Source organism: Panthera tigris, chromosome E1 (genome assembly GCF_018350195.1).
Source record: "Panthera tigris isolate Pti1 chromosome E1, P.tigris_Pti1_mat1.1, whole genome shotgun sequence".
In the NCBI taxonomy this organism is placed as follows: Eukaryota; Metazoa; Chordata; class Mammalia; order Carnivora; family Felidae; genus Panthera; species Panthera tigris.
In genome coordinates, this window is record NC_056673.1 from 60,861,303 (window position 1) to 60,875,876 (window position 14,574).

The window sequence follows — 14,574 nt, forward strand, 5'->3', positions numbered from 1 at the left end:
CACAGAGAAGACCCTAAAAGCCTCCAGAGAACAGTTTCCACACAAACAGAATCAAAATGGCTTTACAACAATCAAAATAGCTTCAAATTTCTCAACACCAAATGAGCTGGAAAGCGCTAGAGCAGGAGCTTCTCCGTTGTGAAAGAACAGGACCTCATATCCAGCCTGGAATTCCATACCCTGCCAAACTATCAGTCAAGAATAAAGACATTTGCAGATAGATGTGCAAGAGCCCAAATCTACAGGAATCCTGCCTCAAGGTGCAATGGGAAGGGCTTCACCAACTCAGAGAAAAAAGCTAGGAGGAGGGAGACGTGGAGGGGCAGATGCTTCTCCCAAGATGGCCACACAATCTCTCCCACCCCCTGCTCTTCTTCAATGACCTTGTGCATGCGTGTGCATAGGTGTGTGTGTGTGCCTGTGTGCACATGGCCACGTGTGTTTTGAAGTTCCCTCTCCAGGGCAGCAGGTCTCTTAACAGGGCTCGGGTTCTGGGTGGGGTTGGCCACGTTATCAGAACCCCCAGAGCAGTCTCTATCTCTGATGGCCACCAGGTGCCCTGATGAACAAGCCCAACACGAGCAACGAGTATCGCTGGGTAGTGCCTGGGGCTGGATAGGATGTGGTCAAGACCCCTAGCCTTGTTTGGACAGTGTGAGACCTAGCCAGGACTGTGACCTGTGACCTGGGTCCCAGGGACAGTGGGCTCTACCCTAGACTATGTCCTCTAAGTCTCCTGCTGGGGCCTGGGCAGAGGGCCAGCGAGGGATCCTGGAACCTCTGGCCGGGGGGGGGGGGGGGGGGGGGGGGGGGGGGGGGGGGGGGTCAGGCTCTACAGGGTGGGCCGCACTCCGGATTGTCGGGGCACCCTGACTGTGTGGACACATGCAGAGGGGCACCGCCCCCACTTTAGTCCCCCTCGGGAAGCTCTCTGTCTGCCCTCGCCCTCGGGCTGGGTCCGTTCCCCCACCGCTCGCTCGCGCGGACGTGACCGCACCCGCCACCCGCGCGCAAGGGTTGGACAGCCCGGGGCCCGCAGGCCGCGAGGACCCGGCGCCGCCCCCGCGGAGAGCGAGCTCCGCCCCGGCTGGCGTCTGCGCTGTCCCCGTGCCTCCCGGCCCGAGTCCCCCCCGCCCCATGGAGCAGCTGCTGCGAGCCGAGCTGCGCACCGCGACCCTGCGGGCCTTCGGGAGCCCCGGGGGCGGCTGCATCAGTGAGGGACGAGCCTACGACACGGATGCGGGCCCCGTTTTCGTCAAGGTCAACCACCGGACGCAGGTGCGGCCCCCCAGAAACCCCCTCCCCCGCGGCCTGAGCTGGAGCCTGGAGAGGGGAAGGGGTGGGGGTGGAGGGGCGCAGGTGCGGCCTGGCGTCACTGCGGGGGTCAGGAGCTGGCACCTGCCGGCAAGGAGGACTCAAGCGTTTTCTGCGGGACCCAGGGTTTTGTCAGCTGCAAGATTAATAATCCTGCGCCTGGAGGCACAGGAGTGTTGGTTTTAATTTCTCTACCATCAAGAATGGGGGAGGTGAGGCTTGGAGTCCTGGGATGCTTCTGCCTCTACCCTGGGTCCCAGCGCTGGGTTCCCTCTTCCACAGCCCGTGGGTCCAGCTCAACAGGTGGGAGCAGGCAGAGAGGAGGAGGCCAAGACTCGGTGAGGGACCGAGCGAGAGAGGCTCATGCTGTCTGCTCAGGGGCCTGTGCTTGTGTTGGGCCTGGTTAGTGCCTGCTTAAAGTGTTGCTGTTAAATAGACCGTATATGGAAAATAGTGACACTTTACAAATGGAGAAAGTTGGCCGTAGTTAGTGCCCCCAGCTGCTAAGGATGGCACTCCCTTGGCCCTAGTGGGGGCCTTCACTGAGGCCCCCAGTGCTCTGTGGGCCAGGCCCCTTCGAGGTGCAGCAGTGGTGGTGGGGGTAGGGGCTGTGGGTGGAAGGAATCCTCCCAGCCCCCCTGCAGCAGGGCCCACCTGGGATGGGTGAGAGGTCGGGATTGGTCCAGCAGCCCGGCTCTGTTAGCACGGGGAATTGTTAGGGAATTTCGTTTCAGAACCAATCGCTCTCAGAATAAGCCCCATGTACCGGGAAGCAGTTTTGGGTTCAGGGTTCATGTGGGGTCTGGAACCCTCCTACTGAAAGCTTCCCCATTTGCCCTTGAAACCCTCGGTGCTGGCACACAGTAGGCGAGCAGGTGACAGGTGAGGCCCTCAGGACACGGGCAGAATGCAGCCCAGGTATTCCCTGCCCCTGTATGTTTGGGGACTGCTGGATGCCCCTGCGGGGCGCTAGCAACCCCTGCTTCACAATTCCAGGGCTGGGCTGGCAGTTTGGAGGATGCCTTGCCTCGTTTTCCCCTCAGAGACTTTGAATTGAAGGATGGGGTTCTTTTCCTGCATGGCATTAGATGCTTTGGCCTCATGAGGAATAATTCTATAGGCAGAGGTGTTCAGAAGCAGGCTTTCTGTCGCGTACCCGGGGTGAGTGTTCACCTCGTTTAAAATTGGGGTATTTGTGGGAAATATTTTAGAAGTAGGACAGCCCTTGGGTCCCAATGGAGGCTGTTCTGCTGCTCCTGGGGCGGCCTGTCTTCTTCCTCGGTGGGGTGTGAGCCTCCTTCCTGCCCCCCCAGGCCCCGCTGGGTGCTTATCTCTGGGGAGAGGCCCTGGACCCAAGCCAGGCCCAGCTGACCTCTCTGCCCCGAATTCTTGCCCAAAATGTGTGTCCCAGTCCCTTTGGCATGCCACCCCACCCTGCCCTTGCGGTTCCTCCTCTCCTGTGATCGCTGGAGGCAGTGAGGTGGGCAGGAAACTTGGAAGGGCACCCATGCCCAGCTCCAGACGCTCCACTGATCCACACTCCAAGGCACCCTACAGATAACCCCTAGCACCCCACTGCATCTCACAGCACCACCCAGACCCTGTGCAGCACCCCCACAGTCCCCTGAGGTACCTTACAACCTCTGTGGCACCTGGCAGCATCCTGCAGTACCCCACTGTGCCCCCAGGCACCCCCGACACTCCTACTGTACTCCCCAGGCACCCCCAACACTCCCACTGTACCCCCTGGCCCCCCGACACTCCCACCATGCCCCTACAGCCCCCCCAACACTCCTACTGTACTCCCCAGTCACCCCAACACTCCCACTGTACCCCGAGGCACCCCCGACACTCCCACTGTACTCCCCACGCACCCCCGACACTCCCACCGTGTCCCAAACACCCCTGACACCCCCACCGTGCCCCCAGGCACCCCGATACTCCCACCGTACCCCCAGGCACCCCCGACACTCCCACTGTACCTCCATAGCACCTCCAACACTCCCACTGTACCCCCCAGACACCCCCAGCATTCCTACTGTACCCTCACAGCACTCCTGTCACTCCCACTGTACCCCCAGGCACCTCTGACACTCCCAGCATGCCCCCCATACCCCGATACTCCCACCGTATCCCCAGGCACCCCAACATTCCCACCATGCTCTCACACACTCCCAACACTCCCAGCGTGCCCCCAGGTACCCCGACACTCACACTGTGCTCCCACAGCACCCCTGACACTCCCACTGTACTCCCCAGGCACCCCGACATTCCCATCGTACCCCGGGCATCCCTGACACTCCCACCATGACCCCGGGCACCCCCGACACTCCCACTGTACCTCCACAGCACCCCCGACACTCCCACTGTGACCCCACAGCACACCCTGGCCCCCAGTAGCACCCCCAGCACCTCCAGAACCTCCCCTGCACCTGTGCTTCCTCACCTCTGGGAGCAAGCACCCAGGGCAGGGGCACCAGCATCCTGTCCGCCCCAAGCCCCAGGCACAGCCTCACCCTTGGATCCCATTTCTATCTGAAGGGGGCCATGTTGCACCCCATTCTCTGAGGGGCTGATGTCTTGCTCTCCAGCTAGCTTTCAGTAACTGTAGGTCCTGGGTGCTTGTGACCCCACTTGGTGGCTTCTGTCCAGGGCTGCAGGGGCCCCTCGGAGCTCATGGCAGTGTTCTGGATGCAGGCCCGGCAGATGTTCCAGGGAGAGATGGCCAGCCTGGAGGCCCTCCAGGCCACAGGCCTGGTTCGGGTACCACGGCCAATCAAGGTGATTGACCTGCCGGGAGGAGGGGCTGCCTTTGTGATGGAGCATCTGAAGATGAGGAGCTTGAGCAGGTGAGTGTGCATGTGTGTGCGCGTGTGCATGTGTGCGTGTGCGTGTGTGAGAGAGTGCGTGAGATTGTGAGATCACGAGATGGAGGGAGAGGGAGTGAGGGAGAGAGGGAGGGGGAGGACAGAGGGATGGGGAGGGAGAGAGGGGGAGGACAGAGGGCAAGGGAGGGAGAGGGGGGAAGGGAGAGAAAGAGAAAAGGAGAGGGAGGGAAAGGGAGAGAGGGAGAGATAGAGAAAAGGAGAGGGAGGGAAAGGGAAAGAGGGAGAGGGAGATGGAGAGAGGAAAAGAGGGAGGGAGAGAGTGAGACAGAGAGAGGGAGGGGGAGAAAGAGGGAGAGAGGAAAAGGGGGAGGGAGAGGGAGAGAGGGAGGGAGGGAGGGGGACGAGAGAGGGAAGGGGAACAGGCTCTTGCTGAGCTGCCAGTGTGGCTCATCAGAGGCAGGGCCAGGAATCCTACCCCTGCCCCCGGGTTCTTGACAGAGACAAGGAGTTCTTGCTTTCTGTGTGTTTTGGCTCCAATGAATCAGCATCAAATTAGCGTGTTGGAACCATCCCTGGCCTCATGCTTTAGAATGCACTCATGTTAGCTCAAACCGGGCCCAGTGAGGTTGATCTAGTAATTATCCGAAGTCCTGAAATTTTTTTCTAATTACTAGAGTTACGTGTATTTTGGGGTGCCTGGGTGGCTCAGTTGGTTAAGTGTCCAACTTCGGCTCAGGTCATGATCTCACTGTAAGTGGGTTTGAGCCCTATGTTGGGCTCTGTGCTGACAGCTCAGAGCTTGGAACCTGCTTCAGATTCTGTGTCTCCCCCTCTCTCTGCCCCTCCTCCCCCAAAATAAATAAACATAAAAAATAAAAGTTATGCAGAGGCGCCTGAGTGGCTTAGCCGGTTAAGTGTTCAACTTAGGCTCAGATCACGATCTCACCATTCCCGAGTTTGAGCCCCGTGTCGGGCTCTGTGCTGACAGCTTGGAGCCTGGAGCCTGCTTCGGATTCTGTGTCTCCCCCTCTCTCTGCCCCTCCCCTGCTTGTGCTCTATCTCTGTCTCTTAAAAATAAATAAATGTTAAAAAAAAGTTGTGTGTATTTTGTTTAAAAAAGGTGGAAAACAAGAACTCACATAAAGAAGACATAAAACCACCTGCAGCTCCATCAGCAAAGAATGGCCCATGCCCATCATGGTGCATGAATAGCATCTCAGTCTGTTTTTTTTAAGTTTATTTATTTATTTTGAGAGAGAGATAGCTTGCACTTGAGTGAGGGAGGGGCAGAGAAAGAATCCCAAGCAGGCTCCACACTGTCAGTGCAGAGCCTGATGTGGGGCTCGATCCCATGAACTGTGAAATCATGACCTGAGCCAAAATCAAGAGTTGGACGTTTAATGGACTGAGCCACCCAGGTGCCCCTCAACCTTTTTTTTTTTTTTTTTTTAACGTTTATTTATTTTTGAGACAGAGAGAGACACAGCATGAACGGGGGAGGGGCAGAGAGAGAGGGAGACACAGAATCGGAAGCAAGCTCCAGGCTCTGAGCCATCAGCCCAGAGCCCGACGCGGGGCCCGAACTCGCGGACCGCGAGATCGTGACCTGAGCTGAAGTCGGACGCTCAACCGCTCAACCGACTGAGCCACCCAGGCGCCCCTCAACCTGTCTTTTATATGTGATTTACGTTTGTTTTTTTACAAACCTTCCGAGCTGGTCTTTCCTTAATGTAAGTTTTTAAACCTTTACTCCTGTTCCCAGCGCCTCCTAAGGCTTCTGTTGACACACACACACACACACACACACACACACACACACACACACGCCCCCTGCGCTTGTGATTTTATACTATCCTGTTTTTCAGAAAAGGTCATGGCCTACAGTTCATTTTTCCCTTTTTAAAGAATGGAGAGTAGTTTTTAAGGTATTTAAAACATTTCTCAGAGTGGAGCCTTCTAACTGGTTGTGGTTATTTCTTGTTTTAATTGCTTGCATTTCCTGTATCCTCAGTCAGGCATCAAAACTCGGAGACCAGATGGCAGATTTGCACCTTTACAACCAGAAGCTCAGGGATAAGTCGAAGGAGGAGGAGAACACAGTGGGTACGTTGTGGCCCCTGACCCAGGTGTATCTACCCCGGGGTGGCGCTTGTGGCGATGCGCACCGACTTCCCTTGTGCTGCGTGTGAAGATGAGATTGTTAAATGGGGACTCTGATGGCACTGACGAGTGGGTGGGGTTGGACCCCGGTTACTCCCAGCCCTGTTGTCCAGCACGCCTGAGGCAGGAGGGCCCTGGCGCTCCTCAGACTGTCCCCGTTTGAGCAGTGCAGCCCAGGCCTCTCCCTCTGCTGAGGGGGCTCTGCTGAGGTCTGGCATTGAAGGGGAGGACAACAGCTCTTTCTGCTGACAGGCCGGAGGACTGAGCGTGCTGAGCCCCAGTATGTGAGCAAGTTTGGCTTCCACACGGTGACATGCTGTGGCTTCATCCCTCAGGTGAGAGCCTGGGGGAGGACGTCCCTGCTTAGCTGATGACCATTCCCAGTGCCCCAGTGCTGGTTGCCTTGGCCCTTGTAGGTGACAGGGTGCCATGAAGATTGTCTGATTTCTGAACGCGGGGTGTGAACTGGGGTGTCTGGGAGAGGAGGGCAGACCCCTGAGCTGAGCTTGGCGGAGGTGGGAAGCTGTGGGCTGGGTGGAAGAGCATCTAAGCAGAGGGAACAGCAGGTGCAAAGGCCTTTCTGCAGAGGGTTGTGTGATGAGTGTGGGGACTGGAGTGGGTGGCAGTGAGGCAGCAGGTGAGGTCAGGGATTAAGTCCTGGCCTTTGTAATTCTCATGACATAAACTCCATTATTTTAAAATGTACGATTTAGTGGTTGTTAGTATATTGACAGTGTTGTGCAGCCATCACCACTGTCTCATTACAGAATATTTTCATCGCCCCCAAAATAAATCACATGCTAATTAGCAGTCACCCCCATTCCCCCTGCCCTTGGCCTCTGATAACCACTCACCTCCTTCTGTCTCAGTGGCTTTGCTCATTCTGGACATTTCATGTAGTGGAATCATCCAGTAGGTAGCCGTTTGTCCCTCTCTGTCTCTCCCGTGTGGGCAGACGGCGAGCCTCCCAGGTGGATGTCATGTGGGTAAGATCATTATGAAGCCTGAGCCAGATTTTGTGATCCCAGACAGGGGGCAGCCCTCACATCTGGGGTCCCTAGAACTCCACACACACAGTGCTTTACCAAGCTTGTTGGGACTCCCTGGATCTCTGGTGAAGCCAGCTCCCCTGGGGCCTACACATCTGCCTGGGGCTGGTGGCCCACACAGTTGTACTGGTCCCAGGCAGGTGTGGCTGAATGTGGTCTGGTGTCCTGCTTCAGATGCTGAGTTTAAGAGCTGTTGTGGGCTCTCCAAAGACTCAGTTGACCTTGCCCAGTGACTTTTCAAGAACCAAGGAGGGTCGCCTGGGTGGCTCAGTCGGTTAAGTGTCTGACTTAGGCTCAGGTCATGATCTCACCGCTCCTGAGTGAGTTCGAGCCCCACGTGGGGCTCTGTGCTGACAGCTCAGAGCTTGTTGCTGCTTTGGATTCTGTGACTCCCTCTCTCTCTCTCTCTCTGCCCTTCCCCTGCTCATGCTCTCTCAAAAAATGAATAAATGTTAAAAAAAAAAAAAAAAAAAAAAAAAAAAAAGAACCAAGGAATGAAATCATACACAGAGCCCCAGTCTGTGAAGTCAATGAGAATGGGGCTGGTCTCTTAGGGACACAGGCGGCCCCTATGTCCCCCTTTACACTCCAGGATCACTGAACCTATTTAGCTCAGCTGCTACTGGCCAGGAAGGGGCCAGGGGCCTGGGAGGGGCCAGGGAGGGGCCTGGGAGGGGGTAAGGGGTGGGCAACGCGCCAGGGAGGGGGAAGGGTCCTGGGAGGGGCGGGGCTGGGGAGGGGCCTGTGAGGAGCAAGGGGCGGGAAAGGGGCGGGCAAGGAGCTAGGGAGGGGCAAGGGGACTGGGAGGGGGAAGGGGCCTGGGAGGGGCAAGGGGCCAGGGAGGGGCCGGGGAGGGGCTGGAGAGGGGCAAGGGGCCTGGGAGGGGGAAGAGGCCTGGGAGGGGCTGGGGAGGGGCCAGGGAGGGGCAAAGGGGGCTGGGCGGGGCTGGGGAGAGGCCGGGGAGGGGCAAGGGGCCGGGGAAGAGCCAGGGAGGGGCAAGGGGTCAGGAGAACACTTAGTCCACCTCTTCCTTCTGTGACAGATGGTCCTGGATGGAGCATCTGTCCCAGCCCAGAAATTGCGGGAGGGTCCTACTCCTTGGGAGGATGAGTGGGCCCTTAACTGCCCTTAACCAGACGCTTAACCAACGGAGCCACCAAGGCGCCCCAATATTTATCTAGTTTTGAGAGAGAGAGAGAGAGAGAGAGAGAGACAGACAGACAGACAGACAGACAGTGTGTGAACAGGGGAGAGGGGCAGAGAGAGGGAGACAGAATCAGAAGCAGGCTCCAGGCCCTGAGCTGTCAGCACAGAGATTGACACGGGGCTCGAACTCACCAACCGTGAGATCATGACCTGAGCCAAAGTTGGACGCTTAACCGACTGAGCCACCCAGGTGCCTCAAACCACACACTTAAAGTGTACAAAGTGATAAGTTTTGGCATGCAGAGGTACCTGTGAACCAGTTCCCATGGTTGGGGTGCGTATATGCATCACCTGAAGCATCCTCCTACCCTTCCCTGACCCTGGGCGCCATGGATCTGCTTTCTGTCACTGTAGGTAAATTTGTATTTCATAGAACTTAGTATAAATGGAATCATACACTACGTGGCTTTTTCTGGCTTCTTTCACTCAGTTTAATCATTTCATGATATTCATCTATGGTGTTGCAAGTGTTCAGAGTCCGTTCCTTCCCATGATGAACCAGTCTGTTTACCCATTTACCTGCTGACGGGCATCTGAGTAGTTTCCAGGTTTCGCTTCCACAAATAAAGCTGCTGAACCTTTGTTTACAAGAGTTTGTGTAGACACATGCTTCCATTTATCCTAGGTAATTGCCTAGGAGGGAAATGGCCAGGTCATATAGTAGGTTCACATTTAACTTTTTAAGAAAAATACTGCAGAAATACTTTCCCAAGTGATTGTACCATGTTACATTCCCACCGGCAGGGGGTGAGGGTTCCAGTTCCTCCACATCCTTGCCACTCTTGGTGGTTTCCGTTTAAAATTCAAGCTCTCCTGGTGAGTGTGCAGTGGTGTCTCACTGACGTTTTATTTCCCCTGATGGTTAATGATGTGGAACATCTGTTCATGAGCCTATTTGCCATATATTAGGGGTACAGAAATTTGGGATTATTACGTCCTCTTTATCAACTAACTTGCTTTCCATTGTGAAATGACCTCCTTTATATTCTCTCCTCTGAAATCTACTCTGATATTAACATAGCCATTCCGGCTTTTCTTTCGACTAGTGTTCGCATGTATAAAGTGCATTTCTTGTACACAGCTTGGAATCAAGTCTTGCTTTATTTTTCCAATCTGTCTCTGCCCTTTACCTAGGGTATTTAGACCCTTTGCATTTAATGTACTTATTGATGTGGCTAGGGGTGAATCTGTCATTTTGCTGTTTGTTTTCTATTTGTCCTATCTGTTCTATGTTTCCCCTTTTCCTGTTCATCTGCCTTCTTTTGGACTATTTTTAATGACTCCATCCTATCTCCTCTGTTGGCTAGCTGTAATATTTGTTGTGTTCTGTTAGTGGTTGTCCCGGGGTTTGGGCAGTCTCCATGTATAGCTGTCCTGTGAGCACCAGCTGCAGCAGCATCAGCCTTGGCCCCTTGTCGCCCAGGTGAATGAGTGGCAGGATGACTGGTCGACCTTCTTTGCCCGGCACCGTCTCCAAGCACAGCTGGACCTCATTGAAAAGGACTATGCTGACCGAGAGGCACGAGAACTGTGGTCACAACTACAGGTGGGTGCAGAGGCTATTCTCTGGGACAGGGGCTGTTCTTTTATGGGCTATCCTCCATATTTGTGTGGAGCCCTCTGGTAGAATGGAGCCATGGAGCAGAGCTGGTCAAGTGTGGACACATAAGTGCCTGACTATTGGCCTGATGGGGAAACTGGGAAGGGGAAGGTACCTGAGGGCATACTTGGCCCTGAGTACAACTTTCACTGGCTAGGTCACCAAATACTTAACCTCAAACATAGGTGCCTGGCCCATAAATTGTGGCATTTACTATTGCTTTCTTATCCACTCTTACCCTGTCCTTTTCTTCTTTTCCAAAGCACGAATGTCTCACCTCTTGGAGATGTGGCCAGCAGATGCCCCAGAGTGACTAGTTTAAAATATAACTCTCAAAATGTTAAAAACAGAATTTGTGTGTCATTCCAGGGTGAAATTTAACTCATTAATGAAATAACCCATAGCACTCGTAGTATACAGAACAGGTGCAGACATATGTGTTCTGTGAAATTAAAGAATGGTGGAGAAAGTTTGCTAAATTACCAACCCCCCCCCCCCCAAAAAAAAACCCTCCATTCAGGTTATACGGTTCACAGTCTACACGACCACATCCACTGAGGTCGCTATTGTATGGAAGTCATTAGGGCTGTGGAATTTCCAAACCTAAATTAGTAAATAGTACAATGATGTTGCATTCTCTTGGACTCAGTCGATCCCCTCATCTCTGGGCTTGGTAGACTGGGCTATGGTTGGACCCTGAACAAACATGAGGTCATCTCTGCCTTATTTCCAAGTATTGGGTGAAGAGGCTGTGGCTCATAGGCCCATGATGACTCTGTGTGCAATAATTATTTTCTTAGGTGAAGATCCCGGATCTGTTTTGTGGTCTAGAGATCGTCCCTGCCCTTCTTCATGGGGATCTCTGGTCAGGAAACGTGGCTGAGGATGACTCAGGGCCTATTGTTTATGACCCAGCTTCCTTCTATGGACATTCTGAATTTGAACTGGCAATTGCTTTGATGTTCGGGGGGTTTCCCAGATCTTTCTTCACTGCCTACCACCGGAAGATTCCCAAGGCTCCGGGGTTTGACAGGCGGCTCCTGCTCTATCAGCTCTTTAACTACCTGAACCACTGGAACCACTTTGGGCGGCAGTACAGGAGCCCGTCCCTGGGCACCATGAGGAAGCTTCTCAAGTAGCAGCCAGCCTGCATCCCCTGCCTCCCTGCTTAGTGAGTAACTCTGGGTAGCAACACCAGAGGTGGTTTCCGGGACTAATAAAGTCCGGCTGGGCTTCAGGGATGGAAGTGTGTGTGTGTTTGTTCACCTGTGTCTCCATCCTCCATGCAGTTGGGCTAGTTTGCAGAGGGCCCGGAGCACCTGACAGATTTCCAACAGCATCATTATGTGTCATGATCCAGGGGGAATTTGGGTATTTTCATGATGTTATAGAAACACATCTGGGATGCGTTTAGGTGGATTTGCTTAGGTGGAAGTTGGGGTCACATCTCCCTGTGGACTCTGGGCTCCTGTTTGTGCCTTAGGCAGAGTTGGAGACCAGGAGATGGGTCTCACCTCTTGAGCAGCACCTCTGGGGCTGAGTGGGGCTCTGAGCGCCCTCCCTACTGAGGCGGGGCAGATGGAAGGAAAGGCCCTGGATATCGTGGGGACCAGGCATTTGGACCGCAGCCACTGCCCAGCGCTGCTCCCACACTCCATTTTCCAGCTGGAGTGTTTTCTGCTAGATAAAAAGGGGGCGAGGGCAGGGGGAGAGCCTTGGTCAGTGGGTGTCCACTGTGGTCAGGTGGCTGGGGTGGCCAGTTGGTTGGAGATGCCGGGGCTGTCATCCGTGAAGGGAGGGCCCAGGGCAAGCTACATCAGGGTAGGGTCTGCGGGGCACTGGCCATTCACAGTGCGGGGCTGGAGATGAGACCACGCCTTTATTACTCCTTGCAAAATTACCAATTTCCCAGTGATAAGGGCGCCCAAATTTCTCTTTTCTGAGACTGTTTGTCCAGCGGGCCTCGCGGTCAGGAGACTGGTCCCATTGACAGGTGTGAGCCTGTTAAGACTTTCTAGAAAGAACACCCCGGAGGCATCCTTCCAGACAATTGACATTTCAAAACAGAAACTGCCTTTGTCGCAAAACTCAGGTTTGTGGGATGTGACAGTGCGACGGGGGGAGAGGGGGAGCCGGGCCCCACGTAGGGGATGGGGCCTGGTTCTCCTCCGGCTACTGGGGCCGCGACACCGCCGCCAAGCGCAGGCCACTGCGCCCACCCCCACTGCCACGGGTAGAGATTTTCCCTAACCAACGAGCTCAGACCCCGCCTTCGCGTTCGGACTCACCGCCCCCCCCCCCCGCCCCCACCCCGACCACACCCACAGGCTCCGTCCCCACCCCACCCACGGGCTCAGAGGCTTTCCCCCGATCCCACCTCGATCCCACCCACAGGCCCAGTCCCCATTCCCCCCCGAGCTCAGATTTCCACCCCCTCCGCCCAACCTCACGAGCGAGCTCAGGCCCGGTTCCCCGCCCCGACCCCACCGACAGGCTCAGACCCCACCCCACCCCGCCCCGAGCTCAGACTGCCCCCACACCTCCCACCCCACCCCACCCCACCCCACCCCACCCCAATCGAAAGCACCACCTCAGACCCCGCCCTGCCTTCTCTCTGGCCCCGCCCCCAGGCCGCGCATCAGGCTCCGGTCCCCGGACTTCCCGGCTTCGCGGGATCCAGGCTCTCTTTCACGCGGGCCCCGCCCCACAAGGCCCGGCCCCGCCTCCTTGCGCACTATTTTGGCGGCCGGCGCGTCCCGTAGCGGGTCCGAGGCGCGAGGTCGGAGGTCGTGGGGCGGGGCCAGCGTCGGTAGCCGCCCCCTCTGCCTCAGCAGTAGTACCTCCGTCTGCATCAGCCGGCATCCCCCGTCCCGGTGCTCGGGCGGGGCCGAGCTTCCAGTCCACAGGCGCGGTCCGGAGCAGCGAGGATGGCTCTGGGCGAGGAGCCGGCCGCGGGCGCGCCGGAGGACGGGGCGGAGGACGAGGCGCTGGCCCGCGGCGGCTTCCTCGAGTCGTTCTGCGAGAGCGCGGAGACGCGCGCGCTGCTCGCCCGCCTGCCGGCGGTGCTCGGCGACCGTGCGGCCCGGGAGGGCGCCCTGGAGCGGTTCCGAGGTGCGCGTGCGGCCCGGGACCGGTGGCCTTCTGTACGCGCTCTCGGGCCGCAGCTGCTGCTTTCCCCGTGCGATGGTTGCCCCCTGCCGCGCACCTGTGGGAGCCGGGCGTGTGTGCTAGGGCGGCCTCACCTGGAGGCGCCGGGGCCGCGCGCCCTGCCTTTCCCGCCTGTCATCGGAGGGCGGGGTTGTGCAGGGTCCCGCGTGAGGACACCGGCGTGGACCTCGCCAGGGCGGCCCCGGCTCTCGGGGACGGCCGTGCGGACCGGGAGGGAGGGACAGGAGAAGCAGACGGGGACCAGCGCGCCGCAGACCACGGGATCTCCGACCCCACCCGGCGGGTAGCGGCGGGCGGCGCAGCCCAGGCTCGGGGCACGGTGGGCGGTGGGTCGCGCGCGCGGTAGTTCCCCTTAAGGTGTCAGCTCTCCCAGCTTGCACCTTTGCAGCCGTCTCTCGGGAGCAGCTCGTGAGGGCTCCCTGGGCCCCACCGCTGGGCGGTCAGGCTTTTGTCGTCCAGGAAACCCACCTTCGCGGGCCCTTCTTGCTCACGAAGTTTCGGCGTGGGTTTGTGCTCTTGCTTTGTCAGGACGGCCCTCTGACTTTGAGAGAGGGGCAGCGTGGCGGCTGCCCTGACAAAGCATATGCTCTGGTGACACACCCCAGGGCTTTTACGTCCCGCTTGCCGCTCGGGCGCCTTGCCTCCTTGCTCTGAGGCTGTTTCTTTGGCCGTGAACCGGGGGTTCAAAAACAAGACCTTGTGCACACGACTGCCGAGAGGGTGAGGGCACGTCGGGGGGCCAGCGAAGGCCCTTTTTCCCCTCCTGGGAAGTTGTCACAGGTGCAGGTGTGTGGCAGGTGGCCGCGGGATCTGACAGCTGTGCCAGCGGCCGCTGGGGTCTGCGGGGTCGGGCGGGGGGGAGAAGTGGGTGCGGGGAGGTGTCTTGTCTGGTGAAGGGGAGGACTTGTGACTCGAGGAGGGAGCAAAGAAAGGTTCAGAGGAGGTGGGGGAACGGGCTCCAGAGGAAGGCGCTCCGCGCACGCGGGGAGGAGGGGCCGGCGGGTGGTGGTGGGGAGCCACCTAGGTGGCCTGTGCCCCAGGGGCTGCGCCGCGCGAGGCGGCGAGGGAAAGCGGGCATGTCTGCCCCAGCGAAGCTAACCCTCGTGTTTTCCTTCTTAGTGATCATGGACAAGTACCAGGAGCAGCCTCACCTGCTGGACCCACACCTCGGTAAGAACAGAGGCCGCTCCTCCTGCGGTGGGTCCTTCGGTCACACGTGTGTGCCCGCCGCCGCGGCGCCAGGACGCAT

General features: G+C 57.3%; 2 protein-coding genes across 3 annotated transcripts in view; both read left to right on the forward strand.

Annotated features, from left to right (window-relative positions):
* The first annotated feature begins 1,074 nt into the window (after positions 1-1,074).
* Positions 1,075-11,517, forward strand: FN3K (fructosamine 3 kinase). Of its 2 annotated transcripts, none has more exons than XM_042965974.1 (6): positions 1,075-1,278; positions 3,967-4,163; positions 6,154-6,245; positions 6,555-6,637; positions 9,981-10,103; positions 10,958-11,517. In XM_042965974.1, the coding sequence occupies exons 1-6, from the start codon at positions 1,138-1,140 to the stop codon at positions 11,294-11,296; spliced, it is 975 nt and encodes a 324-aa protein (XP_042821908.1). In that variant the 5' UTR covers positions 1,075-1,137; the 3' UTR covers positions 11,297-11,517. The 2 variants fall into 2 exon arrangements, with proteins under 2 accessions (XP_042821908.1, XP_015398142.2); XM_015542656.2 differs by having other exon boundaries at positions 1,081-1,278; positions 4,012-4,163; positions 10,958-11,512.
* Positions 11,518-12,968: 1,451 nt separating this feature from the next.
* Positions 12,969-14,574, forward strand: part of TBCD (tubulin folding cofactor D) — a 158,686-nt gene continuing 157,080 nt past the window's right edge. Inside the window, exons 1-2 of the mRNA XM_042967304.1 lie at positions 12,969-13,268; positions 14,445-14,495. Coding sequence (XP_042823238.1) covers positions 13,085-13,268; positions 14,445-14,495 — 235 coding nt within the window. The 5' untranslated portion in view covers positions 12,969-13,084. The remainder of the gene's footprint in view (positions 13,269-14,444; positions 14,496-14,574) is intronic.

Bases quoted from the DNA above. Each gene is read 5' to 3' on its own strand.
- FN3K (XM_042965974.1), top strand. From the start codon at position 1,138: ATGGAGCAGCTGCTGCGAGCCGAGCTGCGCACCGCGACCCTGCGGGCC. The intron at 4,164-6,153 runs GTGAGTGTGCAT...CTGTATCCTCAG, and splicing joins AAGATGAGGAGCTTGAGCAG to TCAGGCATCAAAACTCGGAG. The intron at 10,104-10,957 runs GTGGGTGCAGAG...TTATTTTCTTAG, and splicing joins AACTGTGGTCACAACTACAG to GTGAAGATCCCGGATCTGTT.